General features: G+C 42.9%; 1 protein-coding gene across 2 annotated transcripts in view; it reads left to right on the forward strand.

Moving 5' to 3' along the window:
* The window catches only part of AQR (aquarius intron-binding spliceosomal factor), a 266,639-nt gene that overhangs the window by 138,891 nt on the left and 104,819 nt on the right, over window positions 1-22,929 (forward strand). For both annotated transcript variants that reach the window (XM_033951821.1, XM_033951822.1), the window contains exon 19: window positions 4,428-4,597. In XM_033951821.1, the coding sequence (XP_033807712.1) occupies window positions 4,428-4,597 (170 nt within the window). The remainder of the gene's footprint in view (window positions 1-4,427; window positions 4,598-22,929) is intronic.

The following is a 22,929-nucleotide window of genomic DNA, read 5'->3' on the forward strand; positions in this document are numbered from 1 at the left end:
GCACATGGCATGGTTTCCATTCGGGCTGCTTTTCCTCACATTCTGGAGTTTTCTGCAGGTTGGACTGGAGTGAGGCCTTGCCTGATTTTCCCTTCAGGTGTAGATTGCCACTTGGTCTTTCATTCGTGGTCTTTGTGTGGTAAGCATTTGTCCTCCTCTCTGGATGTGATTCGGTTTTTGAGAGTTGCAAAGCTGATCCATCCACTAGTGCGGTCATTGGATCCTGCCTGGGCTCTCTTTCTAGCCCTTTCTGTGTTCGTGCATCCTCCGTTTGAGATTCTCAGCAGCTGTATATGGTAGGACCTTAGTCTTAAGGCAGTTTTTCTTGGTAGCCATTTCTTCCATGAAACGCGTTTTCGGTGCTGCAGGGGCTTTTTCGTGTCAGCCTACCTTATTGAAGTTCTTTAGGAAGTGGGTCTTGCTGCGGCCAGTCCCCTCCTTTCTTCCAAAGGTGGTCTCACCGTTTCATGATGACCAGTCCATGGTCCTCCCAGTCTTGTGTTAGCAGGAGAGCTCGTTGGATCGGAGGCAGTTATGCAAGTTGGATGTACGTAGGAGCCTAGCTGTTATGTTCAGCGGACCCAGGAGTTCCATAAGTCACACCGTCCTTTTGTTGTCTTAGTGGGTCCTTGTTAGGGGGATGGTGCTTCTATGACTACCTTTTTGTGATGGATCAAGGATGCCATACCTTTGGTGTACCTCCTCCAAAAGAAACCTGTTCCGGAATATCTCAAGGCTCCTTCCACTCGGAGTTAAGCAGCTGCTTGGTCTGAATCTTCTCTTGTACCTCTAGTTGATATCTGTAAAGCTGCAGTTTGGTCTTCTCTCCATTCTTTTGTTCAACTGCTGTGTGGATATTCAGGCACGTTGGGATGTGGTGTTCAGTGAGCACGTTCTTGTAGTGGCCCTTCAGGGGTCCCATCCATGATGGGTACTGCTTTGGAACGTCCCATCTGTTTCTGTGCTGGCCTGGAGGGACGCTAAAGGAGACATTAGGTCCTTACCTGTTAATTTTCTTTCTTTTAGTCCCTCCAGACCGGCACAGACTCTGCACGGTCATTTTGTTTGGTATTTTCGTGAAGAGTACAGGTTTTTTCTGTGGGATTTGGTGGTTGTTTGGGGAGTTTAAAGAGCAGCGGCATATGGTTCGGCTGGTTTAGCTGGTGAACTGTGGGGTGTTCTCAAAGGTTCTTGTCCTAATCAGTATCCAACAGTGTTCCCTGGTCCAATTTGGAACTATTCCTTGGTCCTCTCCATGTAAGTGTGGAGTTATAGGTTCTTGTTCAGCCTAGTTGATTTCTGCTTGGCTATTTGTAAAGACTGATTGTAAGAGGGACTTCACAGCCCACTTGTACTGTAGCCAAAAGTTAGTGTCTCAGTCTCCACCTGCTGGCAGAGGAGTGTAATCCCATCCATTTATGTCCTGTTCTGGAGGGACTAAAAGAAAATTAGCTGTTAAGGACCTAATTTCTCTTTCTCCCAGGAGTCTGCTGTTCCCTTCAGTTTCTCTTTCTACAGGCGAGCAGAAAACATGTCTTCTGATCTGCTTGGTGTATTTCTTTTTTTATTTTGCGATAGTTTTGCAATTTTTCTCTCTAGTCACAGTCTTTTTCATGAAATCAGAGATCCCTTTTGATAAAGGTTTACTCTGCCTGAATAGAAAGGAGCAGATTTTAAATCTACAACTGGCAGGTGTATCCTTCGGGTTGCTGTTTCAGCCAGCCTACTGAAGATTAGTGGAGCCCAGGGTCCATTCCCCTGCTGTTTTTTGGCCGCTTTAACTTAGAGACTGAAGCGCAGGCTGTTTAGGCAATAATAGTGTTCAGTGCCGACTGTGTTTCTTCTCCTTCCCCCTTTTTCTTGAGAGATCTTGCGCAGGGGGGTGAGGGTCAGTTTGTGGAAGTCCGATTGGCAGCCCGAGGATTCCAGCGATGTGAGTGGCAGGAAGCAGAGGGCCTCTCCTAGAACAGCTGCACCTGAGAAGAGCTGAAGCAGGCACCAGCAGCACCATTTCCCCAGCACGTGGTCTGTGAGCAAGGCTGTGACAGCCTGTGGGAAAAATCAGAAGGGGGGGAGGAGGGAGGGAATCTTCAAAAATTGTTTTTAGCTATTTTTCAGCTAGGTTCTTGGTCCCCCTCCTTTAAAATTCTGTTTTATGAGGTTTTTGGTCAGCCCTGAGGTGATTTTAAGCTGTTTTTAGCACTAATAATCACCAGCAGTGGCCATCTTAGATTTTCCCGAATTTTGTTCTGATTTCTCAAACTTCTCCAAAACTCCTCATTTTGCTTCCAAAGTTCCAGGGATGGAATCCTCTGACTCAATACCTCTATATCATGCCTTGTTTACAAAGTATGGGCTGCATAAGAGCGCCCTTGTGCCATGTGCCACATCGAGCGAAGCAGAGAGGCAAGAACTTCAAGTTTAACTCCCATGCGGTCCCTGGAGCATGGCACATGGCTTTTGATCCTTAGGGGACAAAAACTTTCCCCAGGAGTCCTGGAACAGTGGCACGGCACGCCAAATTGGTGCAGAGACTCCACAGCTAAAGAAGAGGTGTCTCCTCATTTCTAAAGAGGAAGGAGAGATGCCTACTAAGGCCTTTACCCCAGAGTTCATTAATCTGCTCTGGCAGGCATATGTGCACAGCCAAAATACGCAATTTAGGTCTGCTGAAGAGTGACCCTCGGTGCATGCTTCTAAGAATCCTCAGAGCACTTCTTCAATGGATGTGGAGTTCCTCCATGACTCTTGTCAATTGGACAGGGATTCAGGGGAAGAAAGTTCCATCTTGATCCCCTTACTGTCTCAAAGTGAGGCTTCCCTGATGGGAGATTCAGCCTCCTTTGTTGAGGATCAGGATTAACAGAGTCCTGACTGCAGACCTAGGAGAGGATCCTTCCATATTCGGCTGTTCAAAACTTTAGCTCTACCAGACATCATTATCTCTTTGTGAACTCAATATTGATCCGCCTCAGTCCCAATCATCTCGGTGTTCTCTTTTGAGCTTGGTCAGATCTCAGCCCACGTCTTTTCTGTGGCACCCAGACATGAAACTCCTGGGAGGTCCTGAAAGTCAATCTCAAAGGGGCAAAGGCCATGACTAGGCTTTATCCTCTGGATCAAGAGTCCCAGCAAATGTTTGCTATTCCAAAGGTAGACTCCCTGGTGGCATAGGTGACTAAACTCACATCCTTACCCAATGAGGGAGGAATCGTGCTGAAGGATACATAGGACCACAGAGTGGATAGGAGGTAGGTTGAGGCCCTGGCCCTAGGAGTTAAGGTGGCATTGGCTGCTTCTTTCATAGCATGCACTTGCCATTCACAGCTTTCAACTCTGGTCTTGACAGCGGCTGAGCCATTACCTCAGCTCATGGTGGCATGAGTGGACTATGCAACATGCAGTTAGAGGATTGAAATAGCTTAACAAAAATAATTTCATTCTAGAAAACAATAGGATGAAAGATTAGATGTAAGGGGAAAGGTAAGAGTAAGCTGCAAGGTCCGGGAATCTAAGGTCTTACAATATTCAAGGAAGGACTGCTCAAAAATCCAAGCTTTGACCCCAGCCTTAAATTTACATTAAGAACTTTCCATGTGTAGTGTTATGGGCAACAAATTTTAAAGAGCTGGGCACCTGTACAGGAAAGCAGGCTTGCTGAGTAAAATCTAATTGAAGCTTTGTATAAAGTGTGCAATCACTTGGGAAGAATTCAAAGACCACAAAGGTTGATATGGAATCAACATAGTATTCACATAAAGCAGACAACCGAAGTAATAGGTTTAATGAACCAGTATTAAAATTTTAAATCTGGTTCTTTGAATGATAGATAACTGATTCTGCTTTTTCAAAAGAAAAGTAATAGGTCCCTTTTCTATGCTATTATAAATTAATTTCACTTCAGTATTAGCTGAATGCACTTGAGGTTTGTCTGGATAATAACCTGCCAAATAAGAGTTATATTAATCTAACCTATAAATTACTAGTACATGTATCAATGTCTTCAGAGCTTTAGAATCTAGAAAAGAATATAGAGCATAAATTTTTTCTCAGACTGAAAGAGAGATGTTTGAACCAGATGTGTGTGATGGGAAGGTAAAAGAAAGATTGTTTACAAGATATCGCTATGGAGGTTTACAGACATTTCTCCACTGAAAAGCTTTTCAGGAATGGAACACATCTTGTATTTTACTGTTTAGATTCATATGAGTGACTTCGTGCTGCAGAAGACATATATTAGAATATCTTGCTGTTATAATGAAGCTTTAGTTGGGGTGGGATGAGATGGGAATGATTTGCAGTGTGATATCTCTACTACTGTTCAATGGGGCATATAGGACAGTGCAAGAAAGAGCCTTATAAGTCAGGTATGGTGTTTTTATGTGAATTTATGTCTTTTTTTGGTGTTTGTTTTTCCATATTTAAAGGACCAGAGCCCAAACCGATGCTTAAAGGAGATTCACGAACATTTCGTGTATTCCTGGATCCGAATCAATACCAGCAGGACATGAGCAATACAATACAGAATGGAGCAGAGGATGTCTATGAGACATTCAACATCATCATGAGAAGAAAACCAAAGGAGAACAACTTCAAGGTGAGTCTTTGTCAGAGGTGGATGGACGGGTTCAACTGGAGCCTAAACCACTCTTCTGCTTCTCCTGAAACAGTACATGGGAGAACTAAGCACTGCTCTCAGATAAGAGGCAAACAAATGAAATCTTTAGAAGTAATTGACAAGCTAACTTCTTTGAGAGCCAGAAGAGAAAATAAAGTAAAAGGCCTTGCTGAGTTGTGAATATTCAGGCATTAGAAAATGCTAATGGAGGAGAGAGAGCTATTGTATCTGCCTAGAGGAATATCAAGGCTTGAATATGCCCATTGAGGGAATTTCTGTTGATTAATGGTTGATTGAGGGACTTTCTGTTGATATCGTTCAGGACCTGCACCAGCAATTAAGAATGCATCTGATGTGGCATGTGTCTAAAAGAAAAAATCGTTCTGGAGCACTGGTACAGTGGAACTAAAAGTAGAATTCATGGAATACGCAGACGACTATCTGAATTATATCATAGCACAATCTCTTTTTGGATAGATGATGAAACATAAAATTAAGAATGAGGGAATTCCCTCGAACCTACCTCAGTTGATTTCAGGAACTGATGGACAAACAACATGCTAATGATCGAGTGAGGACCCTTTTTTTAGTCCAATTAAGGGCTGTATCTTGAACCTGAGCTCTCCTATGAGTTCAAGGGGCTGATCAATCCTACCCCCATCTAAGTCTTCTCATATGAGACCAAGGAGAGTGTCTCCCTTAGAGAGTTTTCCTTCCCTGATTGCTTTTTGGATTTTCCCTTTATATATGTGTTATTGCAAGAGAACTTGCACAGATATTTTAGGGATATCTTGTCTCTTGCCTAACACAGATAATGTTTCTATTGTTAATTGTTAACAACCTTAGATACTAAGATTATCAAGGAGAATGAGAAAGAGGGAGGGCTTTTGATGTGGTGGAGAAATTCCATAATTTTGATTACAAAATGGGCGCCTTCCGCGTGTCAATCATTGACAGGCGCCACTTTCAGGGTCGCATCTCCTAAGGACCCTAGTGCTGGAAATGATTGGGTTTTAATGGCACAACCAGTTATTGCAAACACAACACAAGCCCCTCGAAAAACCAAACAATATAATCTCACTACACTTTCGACCTGGTTTACAGCACAGCACAACTACTCATGAAAGATCAGCATAGTCCACAAAGAGAAGTACTAAACATTCCACAGGCATAGAGTTCCAGAACAAGGCAGAAAAACCCACAATTCGCACATCAGCAACGCTTCTTCTGTGAAAATTATTAAGAGGAGGAAAAAGCCTCAGATCCCCCCCTCCACCAAACCGAGAAACTCAGGTTGTCTCTTTAATCAAGCTGTTTTGCCAAATTAAACAACGGTGAGGCTGACATTATATGATAACCCCTATAACAGCAATTGATAACATCACAATCTACATGTACTATCAGCACCTCCTCTCTTCCAGTGGATTAGATTTTTAAAGACAATTTGCTTTTTAATGCCCTACCCATATGTTGTTTGTTTAGTAATTTGTAACCTAGGCCCCCTTTTTTACTTTACCTTTTCTCTATTCTCCCCCATTGATTTTATAATTATAAACAGCTTAGTTGTAATGATTTATAGTATCCTATATAATAAAACCCTAAGCGCACATGCGCACTTAGGGTTTCGTGTTCCCTGCCGCTGTGGTGTGTGATCCGTAGCCGTGTTCCATTTTAGAACCCGGCGGCAGGGAACATTCTGGCCACTCCCTTCCTCCCACCCTCACTCACCATTTGGAAGCGCAGGCAAGCTCTTTCCCTGCCCGTGTCCTTGGCAGGGAACACACCTCCCGCCCTCACTCGCTGCTGCCGCCGCTAATCCTCCTCTTCAGAGCAGCCTGCGATCGTGGCCGGCTTTAAAGAACCTCGCAGGTCGCTCTCCAACCTCAGTAGCATGTTCCCTCTCACGCACGGGATTGCATCAGAGGGAACGTGCTACAGAGTTGGAGAGCGGCCTGCGAGGTTCGCTAAAGCCGGCCACCACGATCGCAGGCTGCTCTGAAGAAGAGCAGGCCAGAAGACGCTGGGATGGAGGGAGGGTAAGAAGGGGATCAATACCGGGGACCAGGGGGAGAGGAAAAGGGAAAGGGGGCTGCTTTGGGGGAAGGGGTGTGCTGGGGGAGACAGAAGGGGTCATGGAGAGATAGGAAGAGGGAAAGGGGGCTGCTTTGGGGGGGAGGTGTGCTGGGGACAGACAGATTTGCTCTGGGGGGAAGACAGAAGGGGCCATGGAGAGACAGGGAGAGGGAAAGGGGGCTGCTTTGGGTGGAGGGGTGTGCTTGGGGCAAACAGCTTTGCTCTGGGGGGGGGAAGACAAGGGGCCATGGAGAGACAGTTAGGGGGAGGGAAAGGGGGCTGCTTTGGGGGGAAGGTGTGTGCTGAGGGCAGACAGCTTTGCTCGGGTAGGGGGAAGACAGAAGGACACAGACAGCGACCAAGGAGAGAGAGATAAAGAAACACAGACAGACAGACACATCTATTCTAGCACCAGTTAATGTAACGGGCTTAAAGATTAGTATTAAATAAAAGTGAATTGTGTCTTAAGTACTTATCACAATGATCAAACCAGCTATCAGAAATTTGATAACAAAACTGTGGGAGAATAAAGTTAAAAGAAAAAGGCAGCGAAGGAGGTTCATCAGAACAATATGCAGGCCATGGCTCCAATGATGGAAACACCATTTTCTGACAGTGAAGATGTTATCAATGAAAGGGAAGTCATAGAAGAGAGCCCAGTTTCATTACAATTGAATTGCTTCTTGGACAAGCTAAGTAAAAGCATCATTTCCAAGTGAAAATTTCTAATAAAAAGATGAACTGGCATCCTCCATAAAAGAACAAAAGGAATGCCTGGAAGAGGTGAAAATCCACATCAGCAGATTGGAAGATGCACTTATATTTTATTAAATCAGAATCAACCGCCTTAAGTGGCAATGCTAGTGATTTGTAAATTATCTAAAATCCAGCATGGTACTGGAAGACTGGAGGGTGGCTAACGTAATGACAAATTTTTAAAAGGTTCCAGAGGTGATGCGTGAAATTATAGACCAGTGAGTCTGGGCAAAATGGTAGAGACCATTATTAAGAACAAAATGACAGAACAAATACATTAGTATGGATTAATGAAACAGAGCCAACATAGATTTAGTCAAGGGAAATCTTGCCTCACCAATCTACTTTTTCTTTAAACAGGTGAATGAACATGTGGGTAAAGGTGAGCCAGTTGATAATTGTGTAAAAGGCAGTTGACAAAGTACTTCATGAAATACTTCTGAGGAAATTAGAAAATAATGAAATAGGAGGTAACATCCTATTATGGATTAAAAACTGGTTGAAAGCAAACAGAGTAGAGTTAAATGGTCAATATTCTCATTAGAGAAAGGGTAATTAGTGGGGGTCATCCACCACTACACCTCTCAGCTTTTACACTATTCAAAAATGACTTTATGTATACTTTAGCTGAAGACTGGACACCTCCAGCACACCTTTTTCTAGGTGGGGAGGGGAAAGCCTCAGATCCCCAGCATGTCGCCAGAAGCTCTTGCAGGCAGTGCTAGATAGGGAAAACACTTCATAGGCTCAAAGAAAAAAACCCCAGTTAATTATGTCTATCCCACTTTTCAGCTCATTCAGATTTATTCAGATGGCTTATATAAATCATGTTTTAAGTTTCAAATTTTTTAACGTGCACTACACACTGGGTTATATGAAACTTCAACGGGAAATAGCACTAATATTTTTAATCGATGCGTTGCCAGGCTTACGCTGCAGTGGTCTTTAGTCCTTTTAGTTCTCCCTGCCAACGAGGCATGCCACAGTTTCACTCTGGTGCTGTGTCAGGGCAGAAGATCCACAATTATCCTGAAAGAGACGATATGTAATTGAAGGCAGTGTGTTGTACAATGTTAGTGCCAGTCCTTTTTACCTTCATAACAAATGTATTGGGCACCTATGTTTTGTGCTCATACTGTGGCTGCAAAATGGCTACGGGTCAGAGCCACACAGTTTAAGAACAGCGTCTAATGTCATAAATGATGTGATTGATTCTACATTTCATCTGCAAAACTCCCATCATGACTGTGACAAAAATACTAAATGGTGCTGATTTAAATTATGTTCGAATGAAACTTCCTTTAACTATGATGTCTATAAAATTGCTTTTAAAAAACTCACTGTTTACTTTGAATATTATTGACTTGTGATCTTATTACAAAATTACTTTTAAAGATCTCATAAAATTTTTTCAAAAAGTTTCAGAAAAAATGTTAAGGAAAATTTTGAGGGAAAGTTTAAAAAAAAAAAAAGTGAGTGCCACTCAATTTTAAGATTTAAACCATACGGCTCTTCTGTGCGCAGGCGATAAATCCATTCTTGTTCTCTACATAGGAGTGTATGTTTCCTATCTCCTCCACAATCATTCAGAGGCATATGATCTACTATGAAACATTTAAGTTGTTGTAATGAGTGTTGATATGTAGAACAGTGTTGGACTAATGGTTCATTTAATTTGTTACAAGTTAGTCTGCTCCTATGTTCTCTAAAACGTACATGAAAAGATCTTGAGGTTTGTCCAATATAAAACTCCAAACCTCCCCCAAAATTGTCCTTAAAATTTTTTTATGAGATCTTTTAAAAGTAATTTTGTAATAAGATCACAAATCAATAATATTCAGCGTAAACCGTGAGTTTGTTAATTGTCATTTTATAGACATCGTTATCAAAGGAAGTTTCATTTGAATACAATTTAAATCATCATTATTTAATCAACACCATTTAGTATTTTTGTCAAAGTCATGATGGGGAGTTTTGCAGATGAAATGAAGAATCAATCACATTTTTTACATCAGACGCTGTTATTAAACTGTGTAGCTCTGACCCGTGGCCATTTTGCAGCCGTGGTACAGTGCATAGGTGCAAAGTAAGTACATTTGTTATGAAAGTAAAAAGGACTGGCGCTAACGTTGTACAACACATGCTGTCTTCAATTATATTATATATCTTCTCTTTCAGGTTTAAAATTGTGGATCTTCTGCCCTGATGCAACACCAGAGCGAAACAGTGGCATGCCTCATCGGCAGGGAGAACTAAAAGGACTAAAGACCACTGCAGCGCAAGCCCTTCCCTTGGGAAGCCTTGGGAAGGATTAAAAAGATAAATGCTAGTTCCCACTGAAGTTTTCATATAACTCAGTAAGTGTGTAGTGCACGTTAATAAATTTGAAACTTAAAACATGATTTATATAAGCCATTTGAATAACTCTGAGATGGAATAGACATAATTAATGGGGGGGGGATTTGAGCCTATAAAGTGTTTTCCCTATCTAGCACAGCCTACAAGATAATCTCTGGCACTGTGCGGGGATTTGAAACTTCCCCCCCCCCCCCCCACTAGAAAAGGTGTGCCAGAGGTGTTCAGTCTTGGGCTAAAGTATATATAAAGTCATTTTTGAATAGTGTAAAAGCTGAGAGGTGTAGTGGTGGCTGAGCAAATAATATTTTCCTCTCATTACGATTTGCAGAGTGTGGTATAGATCACTGTTCTTCTACTGCCGGTCCGCAGGAAATTTCTGCTGGTCTGCACAGGGCTGGCAAGATTAAGGTGACCATAGGTCCCATTTTCAGACCTCCTGTCCCGTTGGCCCAGAATGTCTTCTTCGACGTCAGAATTGACATTGGAAAGAAGACCGTGTTGGCTTTAGCAGTAGCAGCAGCAGGGCAGTAAGATAGCAGCCGACCCGGGGAAAGGAATGAGGGAGGCTTTTTTCTTTTTTTGCGCAGCAGGGAGGGAAGGAGGTAGGCAGGCAAGTATTCTGGCTTTGGCCAGGGAGGGAGGGAGAGAGGTAGACAGTCAGGCAGGCTGGCTTTGGGGTGGGGGTGGGACAAAGTGTGGAAGGCAGTGAGAGGGACATAGGAAGGAGACACTGGGGGCACTAAAGACTTGAGAAGGATGCACTGGGGGACTAAAGACAGGAAGGGGCACTAAGGACATGGGAAGGAGGCACTGGGGCACTAAGGACATGGGAAGGAGGCACTAGGGGCACTAAAGACATGGGAAGGAGGCATTGGGGGCACTAAAGACAGGAAGGGGCAATAAGGACATGGAAAGGAGGCACGGGGGCACTAAGGACATGGGAAGGAGGCACTGGGGACACTAAGGACATGCGAAGGAGGCACTGGGGGCACTAAAGACATGCGAAGGAGGCACTGGGGGCACTAAAGACATGGAAAGGAGGCACTGGGGCACTAAAGACATGGGAAAGAGGCACGGGGGCATTAAAGACAGGAAGGGGCACTAAAGACATTAGAAGGAGGAGGCACTGGGGGCACTAAAGCCATAGGAAGGGGCACTAAGGACATGGGAAGGAGGCACTGGGGGCACTAAAGACATGGGAATGAGGCACTGGGGGCATTAAGGACATGGGAAGGAGGCACTGGGGGCACTGAAGACATGGGAAGGAGGCCCTGGGGGCACTAAAGACATGGGAAGGAGGCACTGGGGGCACTAAAGACAGGAAGGGGCACTAAGAACATAAGAAATGGCTGTGCCAGGTCAGACCAGAGGTCCATTGTGCCCAGCAGTCCGCTCGCTCGGCGGCCCAACAGGTCTAGGACCTGTGTAGTAGTCCTCTATCTATACCCCTCTATCCCCTTTTCCTTGAGAAAATTGTCCAACCCCTTTTTGAACCCTATTACTGTACTCTGTCCTATCACACCCTTTGGAAGCTCATTCTAGGTGTCCACCACCTGCTGGGTAAAGAAAAACTTCCTAGCATTAGTTTTGAATCTGTCCCCTTTCAGCTTTTCCGAATGCCCTCTCGTTTTTGAAAGTTTGAAGAATCTGTCCCTCTCCACTTTCTCTATGCCCTTCATGATCTTGTAAGTCTCTATCATATCCCCTCTAATCCTCCTCTTTTCCAGGGAAAAGAGCCCCAGTTTCTCCAGTCTCTCCGTGTACGAAAGGTTTTCCATACCTTTTACCAATCGCGTCGCTCTCCTTTGAACCCTCTCGAGTATCGCCATATCCTTCTTAAGGTATGGTGACCAATATTGAACGCAGTACTCCAGATGCGGGTGCACCATCACCCGATACAACGGCAGGATAACTTCTTTCGTTCTGGTTGTAATACCCTTCTTGATTATTCCTAGCATCCTATTCGCTTTCTTAGCGGCCGCTGCGCAGTGTGCCGATGGCTTCATTGTCTTGTCCACTATTACCCCAAGTCCCTTTCTTGGGTACTCTCAGTCAATAACATCCCTCCCATCGTATAGCTGTACCTCGGGTTTCTGCTTCCCACATGTAATACTTTACATTTCTCTACATTGAACTTCATCTGCCATCTTGTCACCCATTCCCCCAGCTTATTCAGGTCCCTTTGTAATTCCTCGCAGTCCTCTTTAGTCCGAGCAGCACTAAATAGTTTGGTATCATCTGCAAATTTTATTATTTCGCACTATGTCCCTGTTTCTATATCATTTATAAATATATTGAATAGCAGCGGTCTGAGCACTGACCCCTGCGGAACACCACTCGTGACCCTCCTCCAATCCAAGTATTGGCCTTTTACTCCTACCCTCTGCTTCCTTCCCGCCAACCAATTTCTGATCCATCTGTGTACGTCTCCTTCCACCCCATGGTTCTTCAGTTTCCGAAGTAAGCGTTCATGGGGTACCTTATCAAAGGCTTTTTGGAAATCTAAATATACGATGTCTATGGGGTCCCCTTTGTCCATCCGTTTGTTAATTCCTTCGAAGAAGTGTAGTAAGTTCGTTAAGCACGATCTCCCCTTGCAGAATCCATGTTGGCTTGTGATTAGAAGTTTATTTCTTTCAAAATGCTCATCGATGTTGTCTTTTATCAGCGCTTCCGCCATTTTCCCCAGAACCGAGGTCAGACTCACCGGTCTGTAGTTACCCGGGTCCCCTCTCGATCCCTTTTTAAAGATGGGCGTAACATAAGCTATCTTCCAATCCTCCGGGGGCACTAAAGACATGGGAAGGAGGCACTGGGGGCACTAAAGACATGGGAAGGAAGCACTGGGGGCACTAAAGACATGGGAAGGAAGCACTGGGGGCACTAAGGACATGGGAAGGAGGTACTGGGGGCACTAAAGACATGGGAAGGAGGCACTGGGGGCACTAAAGACATAGGAAGGGGCACTAAGGACTTGGGAAGGAAGCACTGGGGGCACTAAAGACAGGAAGGGGCACTAAGGACATTGGAAGGAGGCCCTGGAGGCACTAAAGACTTGGGAAGGAGGCACCAGGGGCACTAAGGGATAGGAAAGAGGGAGGGGATAGAAAGGGACATTTCTTGGTCCTGAGTGCAGAAAGAAATAAATAAAAGAAAGGCTACACAGACAGAAGGAAACGCAACCAGAGGCTCATGAAATCACCAGACAGCAAAAGTAAGAAAAATGATTTTATTTTCAATTTAGTGATCAAAATGTGTCAGTTTTGAGAATTTATATCTGCTCTCTATATTTTGCACTATATTTGTCTATTTTTCTATAGTTACTGAGGTGACTGAGCTTGCGGAGATGGGGCGGAAATGGGGTTTTTAAATTTTAGTCCCAGTAGTTTATTTCTACCGGTCCACGGGTGTAAAAAGGTTGAAAAACACTGATATAGATAATTAGTGGGGTTCCCCAGGGTTTTATGCTGGGACTGTTGCTTTTTAACATATTTATCAATGATCTAGAGATTGAATAACTAGTGACATAATTAAATTTGTTAATGACACAGAGTTGTTCAAATTTGTTAAATCGCAAGAGGATTGTGAAAAATTGCAAGAGGATCTTGTGAGACTGGGAAATTGGGCATCAAAATAGCAGATGACTTTTAATGTGAGCAACTGCTTTGGGGAAAGAGGAACCCAAACTATAGCTACGTGATGCAAGGTTCCACATTAGGAGTCACTGCCCAGGAAAAGGATCTATATGTCATTTTAAAGATAACATTGAAACCCTTAGCTCAGTGTGTGGTGGCAACTAAGAAAGCAAATAGAATGTTAGGAATTATCAGGAAAGGAATGAAAAACAAAGATGAAAATGTTATTCCTTTATATCGCTCTGCTGTGCGGCCGCTCCTCAAATACTATGTGCAATTTTGGTTGCTGCATTTCAAAAAAGATATAGTGGAATTAGAAAAGATACAGAGAAGAGTGATGAAATGATAAAAGGGAGGGGACGACTTCCCTATGAGGAAAGGCTAAAGCAGCTAGGGCACTTCAGCCTGGAGAAGAAATGGCTCGGGAGATATGATAGAGGTTTATAAAATATTAAATGGAGTGGAATGGGTAGATGTGTATCACTTGTTTACTTTTTTCCTAAAATACTATGACTTGGGGGCATGCATTGAAGTTAAGTAGTAGATTTAAAACAATCCAGAGAAAATATTTCTTCACTCAATGTTTAATTAAAGTCTGGAATTCATTGCCAGAGAATGTGGTGAAAACAGCTTAGCAGATAATTTTCTTTTCTTTTTTTTTTTCAATTCTTTATTCATTTTAAAATCAAACAACAAGTGCACATAAATATATCATAAATTGATTCCAATATAGCGCTTAAAATCTAACACATAAAATTTAATAGGCCATTAATAATATAAACCCTACCCACCCTTCATTAGTTATTCTATATAAAATATATTATACTATTATTATAAACATAATTATAAAATTTCCTCCCTAAATCCTCCCTCCCCCCTTAGTGTGCATATAATAAATCTAAAAAAGGAAGAAAAATGATGCCTATTCATTACAATACTTTTCCAATGGCCCCCAAATCTTTACGAAGTTATTATAATTCCCTTTTTGCAAAGCTAATGCTCTTTCCATCTTAAAAATATGACATAACGAATTCCACCAGAATGTGTAATTAAGATTTTTGTAATTTTTCCAGTTATTGGTAATATGTTGAATGGCAACCCCTGTCATAATTAATAAAAGTTTATTGTTGTGTGATGATATTTGACTCTTTTTTCTCATAACCATTCCAAATAAAACCTTGTCATAAGAAAGCGCAACATAAGAACATAAGAACATAAGAAGTTGCCTCCGCTGAGGCAGACCAGAGGTCCATCTCGCCCAGCGGTCCGCTCCCGCGGCGGCCCATCAGGCCCATTGCCTGAGCAATGGTCCCAGACTATCCCTATAACCTACCGCTACTCTTATCTGTACCCTTCAATTCCTTTATCCTCTAGGAACCTATCCAAACCTTCTTTGAAGCCTTGTAACGTGCTCCGGCCTATCACAGCCTCCGGGAGCGCGTTCCATGTGTCCACCACCCTCTGGGTGAAAAAGAACTTTCTGGCATTTGTTTTAAACCTGTCTCCTTTTAATTTTTCCGAGTGCCCCCTTGTACTTGTGGTTCCCCGTAATCTGAAAAATCTGTCCCTGTCTACTTTTTCTATACCCTTCAGGATCTTGAAGGTTTCTATCATGTCTCCTCTAAGTCTCCGCTTTTCCAGGGAGAACAGCCCCAGCTTTTTCAGTCTGTCAGTATATGAGAGGTTTTCCATACCTCTTATCAGTTTAGTTGCTCTTCTCTGGACTCCCTCAAGTACCGCCATGTCCTTTTTGAGGTACGGCGACCAATATTGGACACAGTACTCCAGATGCGGTCGCACCATTGCACGATACAGCGGCAGGATGACCTCCTTTGTCCTGGTCGTGATACCCTTCTTAATGATACCCAACATTTTGTTTGCTTTTCTTGAGGCTGTGGCGCACTGTGCCGACGCCTTTAAAGACGTGTCCACCATCACTCCCAGGTCTCTTTCAAGGTTACTTACCCCTAGCAGTGATCCTCCCATTTTGTAGCTGAACATCGGGTTCTTTTTCCCTACATGCATGACCTTGCATTTCCCTACATTAAAGTTCATTTGCCATTTTTTGGCCCATTCTTCTAGCGTCGTTAGGTCCCTTTGCAGATCTTCGCAGTCTTCCATGGTTTCAACCCTGCGGTAGAGTTTGGTGTCATCCGCAAATTTAATAACTTCGCAATTTGTTCCCGCCTCCAGGTCATTAATAAATATATTGAACAGGAGCGGTCCCAGCACCGACCCCTGCGGAACTCCGCTCGTGACCCCATGCCAGTCTGAGTAATGGCCCTTCACTCCAACCCTCTGTTTCCTGTCTGCCAGCCAGTTTTTGATCCATCGGTGGACCTCCCCTTGCACCCCGTGTCTCCACAGTTTTTTAAGCAATCTTTCGTGCGGTACCTTGTCAAAGGCTTTTTGAAAGTCAAGGTAAATGATGTCAATGGATTCTCCTTTATCCACCTGTCTATTTACTCCCTCAAAGAAGTACAATAAGTTTGTGAGGCATGACCTACCCTTGCAGAAGCCGTGCTGGCTCGTCTTTAGCTGTCCATTGTTTTCTATGTGTTCACAGATACTGTCCTTAATCAGTGCTTCCATCATTTTTCCCGGGACCGAGGTCAAGCTCACCGGCCTGTAGTTCCCTGGGTCCCCCCTTGAACCCTTCTTGAAGATGGGCGTGACATTTGCAATTTTCCAATCCTCCGGGATCTCTCCAGTCTTTAAGGATAGGTTACATATTTGGCGAAGTGGCTCTGCTATTACGTTCCTTAGTTCCTTTAGTACCCTTGGGTGAATGCCGTCCGGACCTGGCGATTTGTCGCTCTTTAGTCTGTCTATCTGCCTGAGGACATCCTCTTGGCTTACCTCTAGTTGGACCAGCTTTTCATCCCGATCCCCATTTACGATGTCCTTCGGTTCCGGAATATTGGATGTATCCTCCCTCGTGAAGACTGACGTGAAGAACTTATTTAACCTGTCTGCTATCTCTTTTTCCTCTTTTACCACTCCTTTTTTGTCTCCATCATCCAATGGCCCCACTTCTTCCCTTGCCGGTTGCTTCCCCTTCACATATCTGAAGAACGATTTGAAGTTTGTTGCTTCCCCCGCCAGTCTCTCCTCATATTCCCTTTTAGCTTTTTTAACCACACGGTGACACTTCCTTTGGTGTTCTTTGTGTTCCATTTGGTTGTCCTTTGTTTGGTCCTTTTTCCATTTTTTGAACGATGTTTTCTTGTCACTTATCGCCTTTTTCACTGCAGTTGTTATCCACGCTGGGTTTTTTGTTCGGTTTTTTTTGCACCCCTTCCTGAATCTGGGGATGTACAGGTTCTGTGCCTCTTGCACCGTGCCCTTGAGTAGGGACCAGGCTTTTTCTACAGACTCCATCTTCCTTTCGCTACCATTGAGTTTCTTTCCCACCAGTTTCCTCATGCCATCATAATTCCCTTTTTTGAAGTTGAGTGCTGTCGCTGTGGATCTTTTCACCTTTGATGGTCCAATTTCCAGCTTGCACTGGATCATGTTGTGATCGCTGTTTCCTAGGGGTTCTAGCACCGCCACCTCCTTTGCAGGTCCCCCTAGCCCATTGAGGATTAGGTCGAGAGTTTTTATTGAATATTATAAGAAATTTACAGAAAGCAGTTCAAACACACAAAATCTGAATAAGACACAATGGTATAGAAAAAGTCCATATCTATAATCATTTACTTACAACCAGATTAATAAAAAGAATCTAGGGTATGTGTAACTGCTAATAGAAGATATATGAAAGGCAGAAAAGCAGGGAGAGGGAAATAAGAGAGAGGGAAAGAAAGAGGGAGAAAAAGAGAGAGATAGATAGATAGAGAGGCAGAAGTGTCTACTGGTTAGAATGAACATATGAGTCTAAGAATGACCAAGGTGATTTTTTTTTCACCATGTTTGTGGAGTCGAGAAATCATGTTTTTCTCATATGCATAAGATTCAAATTTGTGATACATGCTCAGAGAGTTCCACCAAAAGGTGTAGTCAAGTAGCGAGGATGATTTCCAATTTTTCAGAATATGCATAAGAGCTGTTACAAACATGGCATCAATGAGTTTAGGTGGGCAGTTTGTTTGTGTGAAACAAGGGTGTTGAGAACGAAGAATTACAATGTCCATGGAAATCTCTTCTGAACACTTAGTAATAGATTTTATAGTGTCCCAAATAAGAATCCAGAAGGAGTGGACTATAGTGCAATGAAAAAGCATGTGATCAAGAGTTCCAGACTCTTTCAAACAGTTCCAGCAGGTGGAGTCTTGTTTTAGCTTCGCTTTCCACATGCGATATGGGGTCCATACTGCATTCCACATAACGAAGAACATTGATTGCGAGACTCTGGAAGATAGGAGAGGACGGTTTGTGGAGGACCAGAAAAGTTCCCAATCTATATCAGAAAGCATAGTCTATAGAATCAAGTCCCATTGGTTCATTGATTGAGGTGAAAAGGTGAAGGAGTTATCCCTTAGAATACTATAAAAAAGAGATATCGCTCTACCCTTCATTAAGGCCAGAGTAGACCAGTGGTGAACAGTGTGGATAGAGGTCATAAAGTCATGGCGCATATGTACCTTAGACAGTATTCCAGTAAGCATGAGCCATTGGGAATGTATAGAGGATGGAAGTGAATATGCAGAACAAAAAATATCAAAAGGAACAATTGAGGTGGAGGAGATCAATTGATGAGCAAACTCGACTCCCGCCCGTTGCCACTTTTTCCATGAGAGGGATCTACCTTTATTTTGAATTTTAGGGTTATTCCAAAGGGACATGAGCGGGCTTTCACTAACAGAGATCTCAGCTGTTGCATCTAGAAGATGAAAAGCATGCTGCGTTGCACTCAACAAGGAATACTTTCTCAAGTGTCTAGGTACTGACACCGTAAGGAAGCAGGAAACGCACAGTGGTGCACATAAAAAGCGTTCCATTTCAAACCATGCTGGTTGATCCTGAGGATTAGAATTAACGATCCAATAAGCTCCATATTTGGCTAAAGATGCGATATAATAATAATAAAAATCTGGTAAATTTAATCCGCCATTAATCTTAGAGGCTTTCAGCTTGGCGAGAGCAATACGGGGTTTTTTCTTGTTCCAAATAAATTCAGAGATTTTCATATTGAGCCAATAAAATAATTTTTTCTGGCATAGGAGGGGGAGCATGGAAAGGGTGTAATTAATTTGCGGGGCTAAAGTCATTTTAATGGAGGCTATTCTACCCCACCATGACAAATAAAGTGGGGACCAACGAGTTGTAGTATTTGAAACTAGATTTTGGATATGTTCAAATCCTGGGCGTGTACTGGATCTTTATGAATTAGGACCCCTAAATATTTCACAGCTCCATGTGACCATGAAAAGGGAAATTGAGCCAGATCTGAGGAGGTTTTCCAATAGAGAATTTACTTGAGTCCAAATTGAATTCCAAAATAACTTAATACAGGGACAGTAATAAAGTAGATGATCCAATGTCCCTGGTTCCAGATTACAATGCCAGCATCTATTAGATTTAGAGCTATCTAACTTTTGTAAATGAACAGGGGTCCAAAAAGCTCTATGCAACAAAAAGAACCAAGTTTACCTCATAGATGCTGACACTGTACATCTCATTCTCCAAGACCAAATTCATGGCCACTGAGATGCAGAAATCTGCTGCTTAATCTCAATGCTCCAAATGTCTCTAAGACCACATTTGGTTTTTTATTCAAGTATCCAGATAACAATTTATACCACAATGCGGCTTGATGTCCTAGGAAGTCTGCTTGGAAGCATAGGAACTCCAGACTATATTGATTATTAAAATACTTCCATTCAGGGAACCCCACCTGAATTGCCTGCTTCAACTGCAACCACTTAAAACTTTGTGATTTATTAAGACCAAATCTATGTTGCAATTGTGAAAATTCAAGCAGTTTACCATCTGAAATAACATCTTTCAGAGTTCGAATACCCGCAATAATCCAGTTCTTCCATAAGACTTGATATCCGCCAATTTTAATCTTGGAGTTTATCCATAAGGATTGATTAGTTGATTTATTAATTGGAATAGGTGTTAAATTGCTAATATATCTCAATATTTTCCATGTATCCATTAAAATGTTATTTTCCTTATATCTCCTAGGCATACTGATACTTGGCACATGAACTAAATTTAAAGGGAACAAGAGGCGCCATTCTAAATACAACCAATCCAGGGTATTATCTATGAGTTCTGGGAGGATCCAATACATACCTTGACGTAAAATATAGGCTTGATGATACCTATAAAAATTTTGAAAATTTACCCCACCCTCCTCAATTGGCTTTTGCAAGGATACTAAAGCAATTCTAGACTAAAAGTAAGGGTTCTAATACAATATCAAATAACAAAGGAGATAAAGGACAGCCTTGTCTAACTCCCCTCTGTAAATAAAAACGCTCAGACAACGTATTATTAATACACAATCTCGCAGAGGGGGGAGCTATACATTAATTTAACCATTTGTATAAAGCCAGAGCCTATACCAAACCAAGTGCTTGATACATGAAACTCCATTCAACCCTATCAAAAGCTTTCTCTGCATCCAAAGAGACAGAAAAAGCCGGATCAACCAGATTTTTGGATAAATTTAACATATGTAACGCTAATCTAGAGTTATTAGAGGAATGTCTTTTAGCAACAAAACCAGTTTGATGCATGTCAATAATATAAGGAAGAGCCTTGGCCAATATCTTAGCCAGAAGTTTTCCATCCACATTTATTAATGATATAGGCCTGTAGTTCGAAACCAAAGTAGGATCTCTATTTGGCTTAGGCAAAACAATAGTTACTGATTCAGCCATAGTACCCGTAATACAACCTTTAATAAGTTGTGACTGATATAAATTTAATAAATGAGGTAAAAGGACAGTTTGAAATGATTTATAAAATTCAACAGTAAAACCATCATCACCTGGAGTGGATCCAACTCTAAGAGACTTCAATGCTGTTTCAACTTCTTTTAGAGATATAGGCTCTTCTAAACTCCTTTTTATATGTTCAGGAACCTTCGGTCCAATAATTAAATTTAAAAAATCTAATCCATTTTTTTCCCTGTCTACATAAGGCTCAGAAGAATATAGGTCTTTATAAAAATTTAGAAATTGCTTTAATATATGTCCAATCTGATTGTTTATAATTCCTTTATCATCTTTTATTGCATTAATATTATTTCTTCTTTTCTTTGCTTTAAGATAGTTTGCCAATAATCTCCCCACCTTATTAGAATTTCCAAAATACAATGTTTGTTTGGAAAACAAATCTTTCCTTATCATTTTTGAAGCTAATTCATTATATTTACCTTTTGCTTTTAAAAGAGCTTGCAATGTATCATATTCCCATTTATTTATCAATTTAGATTCCAATAATTTAATTTCTTTTTCTAAACTCAAAAATTGATTTTTAAATTGTTTTCTAATATAAGCAGAATAAGAAATAATAAAACCTCTCATAGTAGCCTTAAAGGCATCCCATAAATTTTCCATGGAAGTGTCTTCTGTCAAATTAAATTGAAAAAATTCACTAATTTGAATTTTGAAATCATCCAGGAATTTGTCATCCATAAGCAATGTATTATCAAATTTCCATAAAGGTTTTCTATACTCTTGATCTAATTGTAATTCAATCCATACACCTGCATGGTCAGATATAATAATTGGATCTATAGAAGCTTTAATCACTTGTTAAACTTTATGAGTTGGTATAAAAATATAATCTATTCTTGAAAAAGACTTATGAGCATGTGAATAAAATGAAAATTCCTGATTATAAAAATGAAGAATACGCCAGATATCTTTTAGATCAGTGTTTTTCAACCTTTTTTGGGCAAAGGCACACTTGTTTCATGAAAAAAATCACGAGGCACACCACCATTAGAAAATGTTAAAAAATTTAACTCTGTGCCTATATTGACTATATATAAAGTAATTCACTTGAGTGCCACCGCCGCCATCGGGAACAGGCCGGCGCCAAGTTCTCCCTGCTTCTCTTCCCCGCGGGGCCGACCAACTCTTGCCACCCGTCGTCAATTCTAACGTCAGAGAGGACGTTCTAGGCCAGCCAGGCAGCGATTGGCTGGCCCAGAACGTCCTCTCCGAAATCAGAATTGACGCGAGTGGCGAGAGTTGGCCGGCCCCACAGGGAAAAGCAGGGAGAACTTGGCGCCGGCCTGTTCCCGATGGCGGCGGTGGCACTCAAGTGGCTAAAGAGCCGCAGTTTGCCGGCCTAGGGACAACACTGGAGGGTGGCCAGCTGTGCACCCCCTTGGGACGTAAACCCGGGGTGGGGCAGACCGCCCCCCCACCCTGGTATGCCACTATCTGTACCTCACTCCCTTCCTATGACCAAAAATTCTCCTTTCTTCTATTCCCCGTGTACACAACCATCTCTTTCCCTCCCTTCCTCTCCAAAGTCCATGCCTTGTGTCCAAACACTCATTCCCTCCCCCACCTCGGCATCTCTTTCCCTCCCTTCCTCTCTCCCAAGTCCATTTCTTCTGTGTCCAAAAACGCATTCCCTCCCCCACCTCAGCATCTCTTTCCCTCCCTTTCTCTCTCCCAAGTCCATGCCTTCTGTGTCCAAAAATGCATTCCCTCCCCCACCTCAGCATCTCTTTCCCTCCCTTCCTCTCTCCCAAGTCCATGCCTTCTGTGTCCAAAAACGCATTCCCTCCCCCACCTCAGCATCTTTCCCTCCCTTCCTCTCTCCCAAGTCCATGCCTTCTGTGTCCAAAAACGCATTCCCTCCCCCACCTCAGCATCTCTTTCCCTCCCTTCCTCTCTCCCAAGTCCATGCCTTCTGTGTCCAAAAACGCATTCCCTCCCCCACCTCAGCATCTCTTTCCCTCCCTTCCTCTCTCCCAAGTCCATGCCTTCTGTGTCCAAAAACGCATTCCCTCCCCCACCTCAGCATCTTTCCCTCCCTTCCTCTCTCCCAAGTCCATGCCTTCTGTGTCCAAAAACGCATTCCCTCCCCCACCTCAGCATCTCTTTCCCTCCCTCTCTCCCAAGTTCATGCCTTGTGTCCAAAACGCACTCCCTCCCCCCTTTTGTGTTCCGTGTTTGCCTCCCAGCCCATCTTTGCAACTTTCTCAGCAAAACGAAGCTCAAGCCGCGAGGCTTGTCTTCTGCTTCCTGCCTGCCCTGCCGCGCACAAATAGCCGAACGGAAGTATTCTCCGACGTCAGTGCTGACGTCGGAGGGCAGGCTTTGCTTAAGCCCTCCCTCCGACGTCAGCGCTGACATCGGGGAACGCTTGCGATCGGCTATATGTTAGCTGCAGGGCAGAGATGTATTGAACTCCGCGGGTCCCTCGTCCAGCTCTCTCCTGTCCACCTGGGGCGGACTGCCCCTCTCCCTAGACTGTGGCCTAGGACCCTGGGGGAGCCCGGGCCCCTGAATGCAGGACTGGTGGTACTGCCCTGATGGCGGCCCTGACCGTACGGCACACCAGGCAACA

The sequence above is a fragment of the Geotrypetes seraphini genome, chromosome 7 (assembly GCF_902459505.1).
Source record: "Geotrypetes seraphini chromosome 7, aGeoSer1.1, whole genome shotgun sequence".
In the NCBI taxonomy this organism is placed as follows: Eukaryota; Metazoa; Chordata; class Amphibia; order Gymnophiona; family Dermophiidae; genus Geotrypetes; species Geotrypetes seraphini.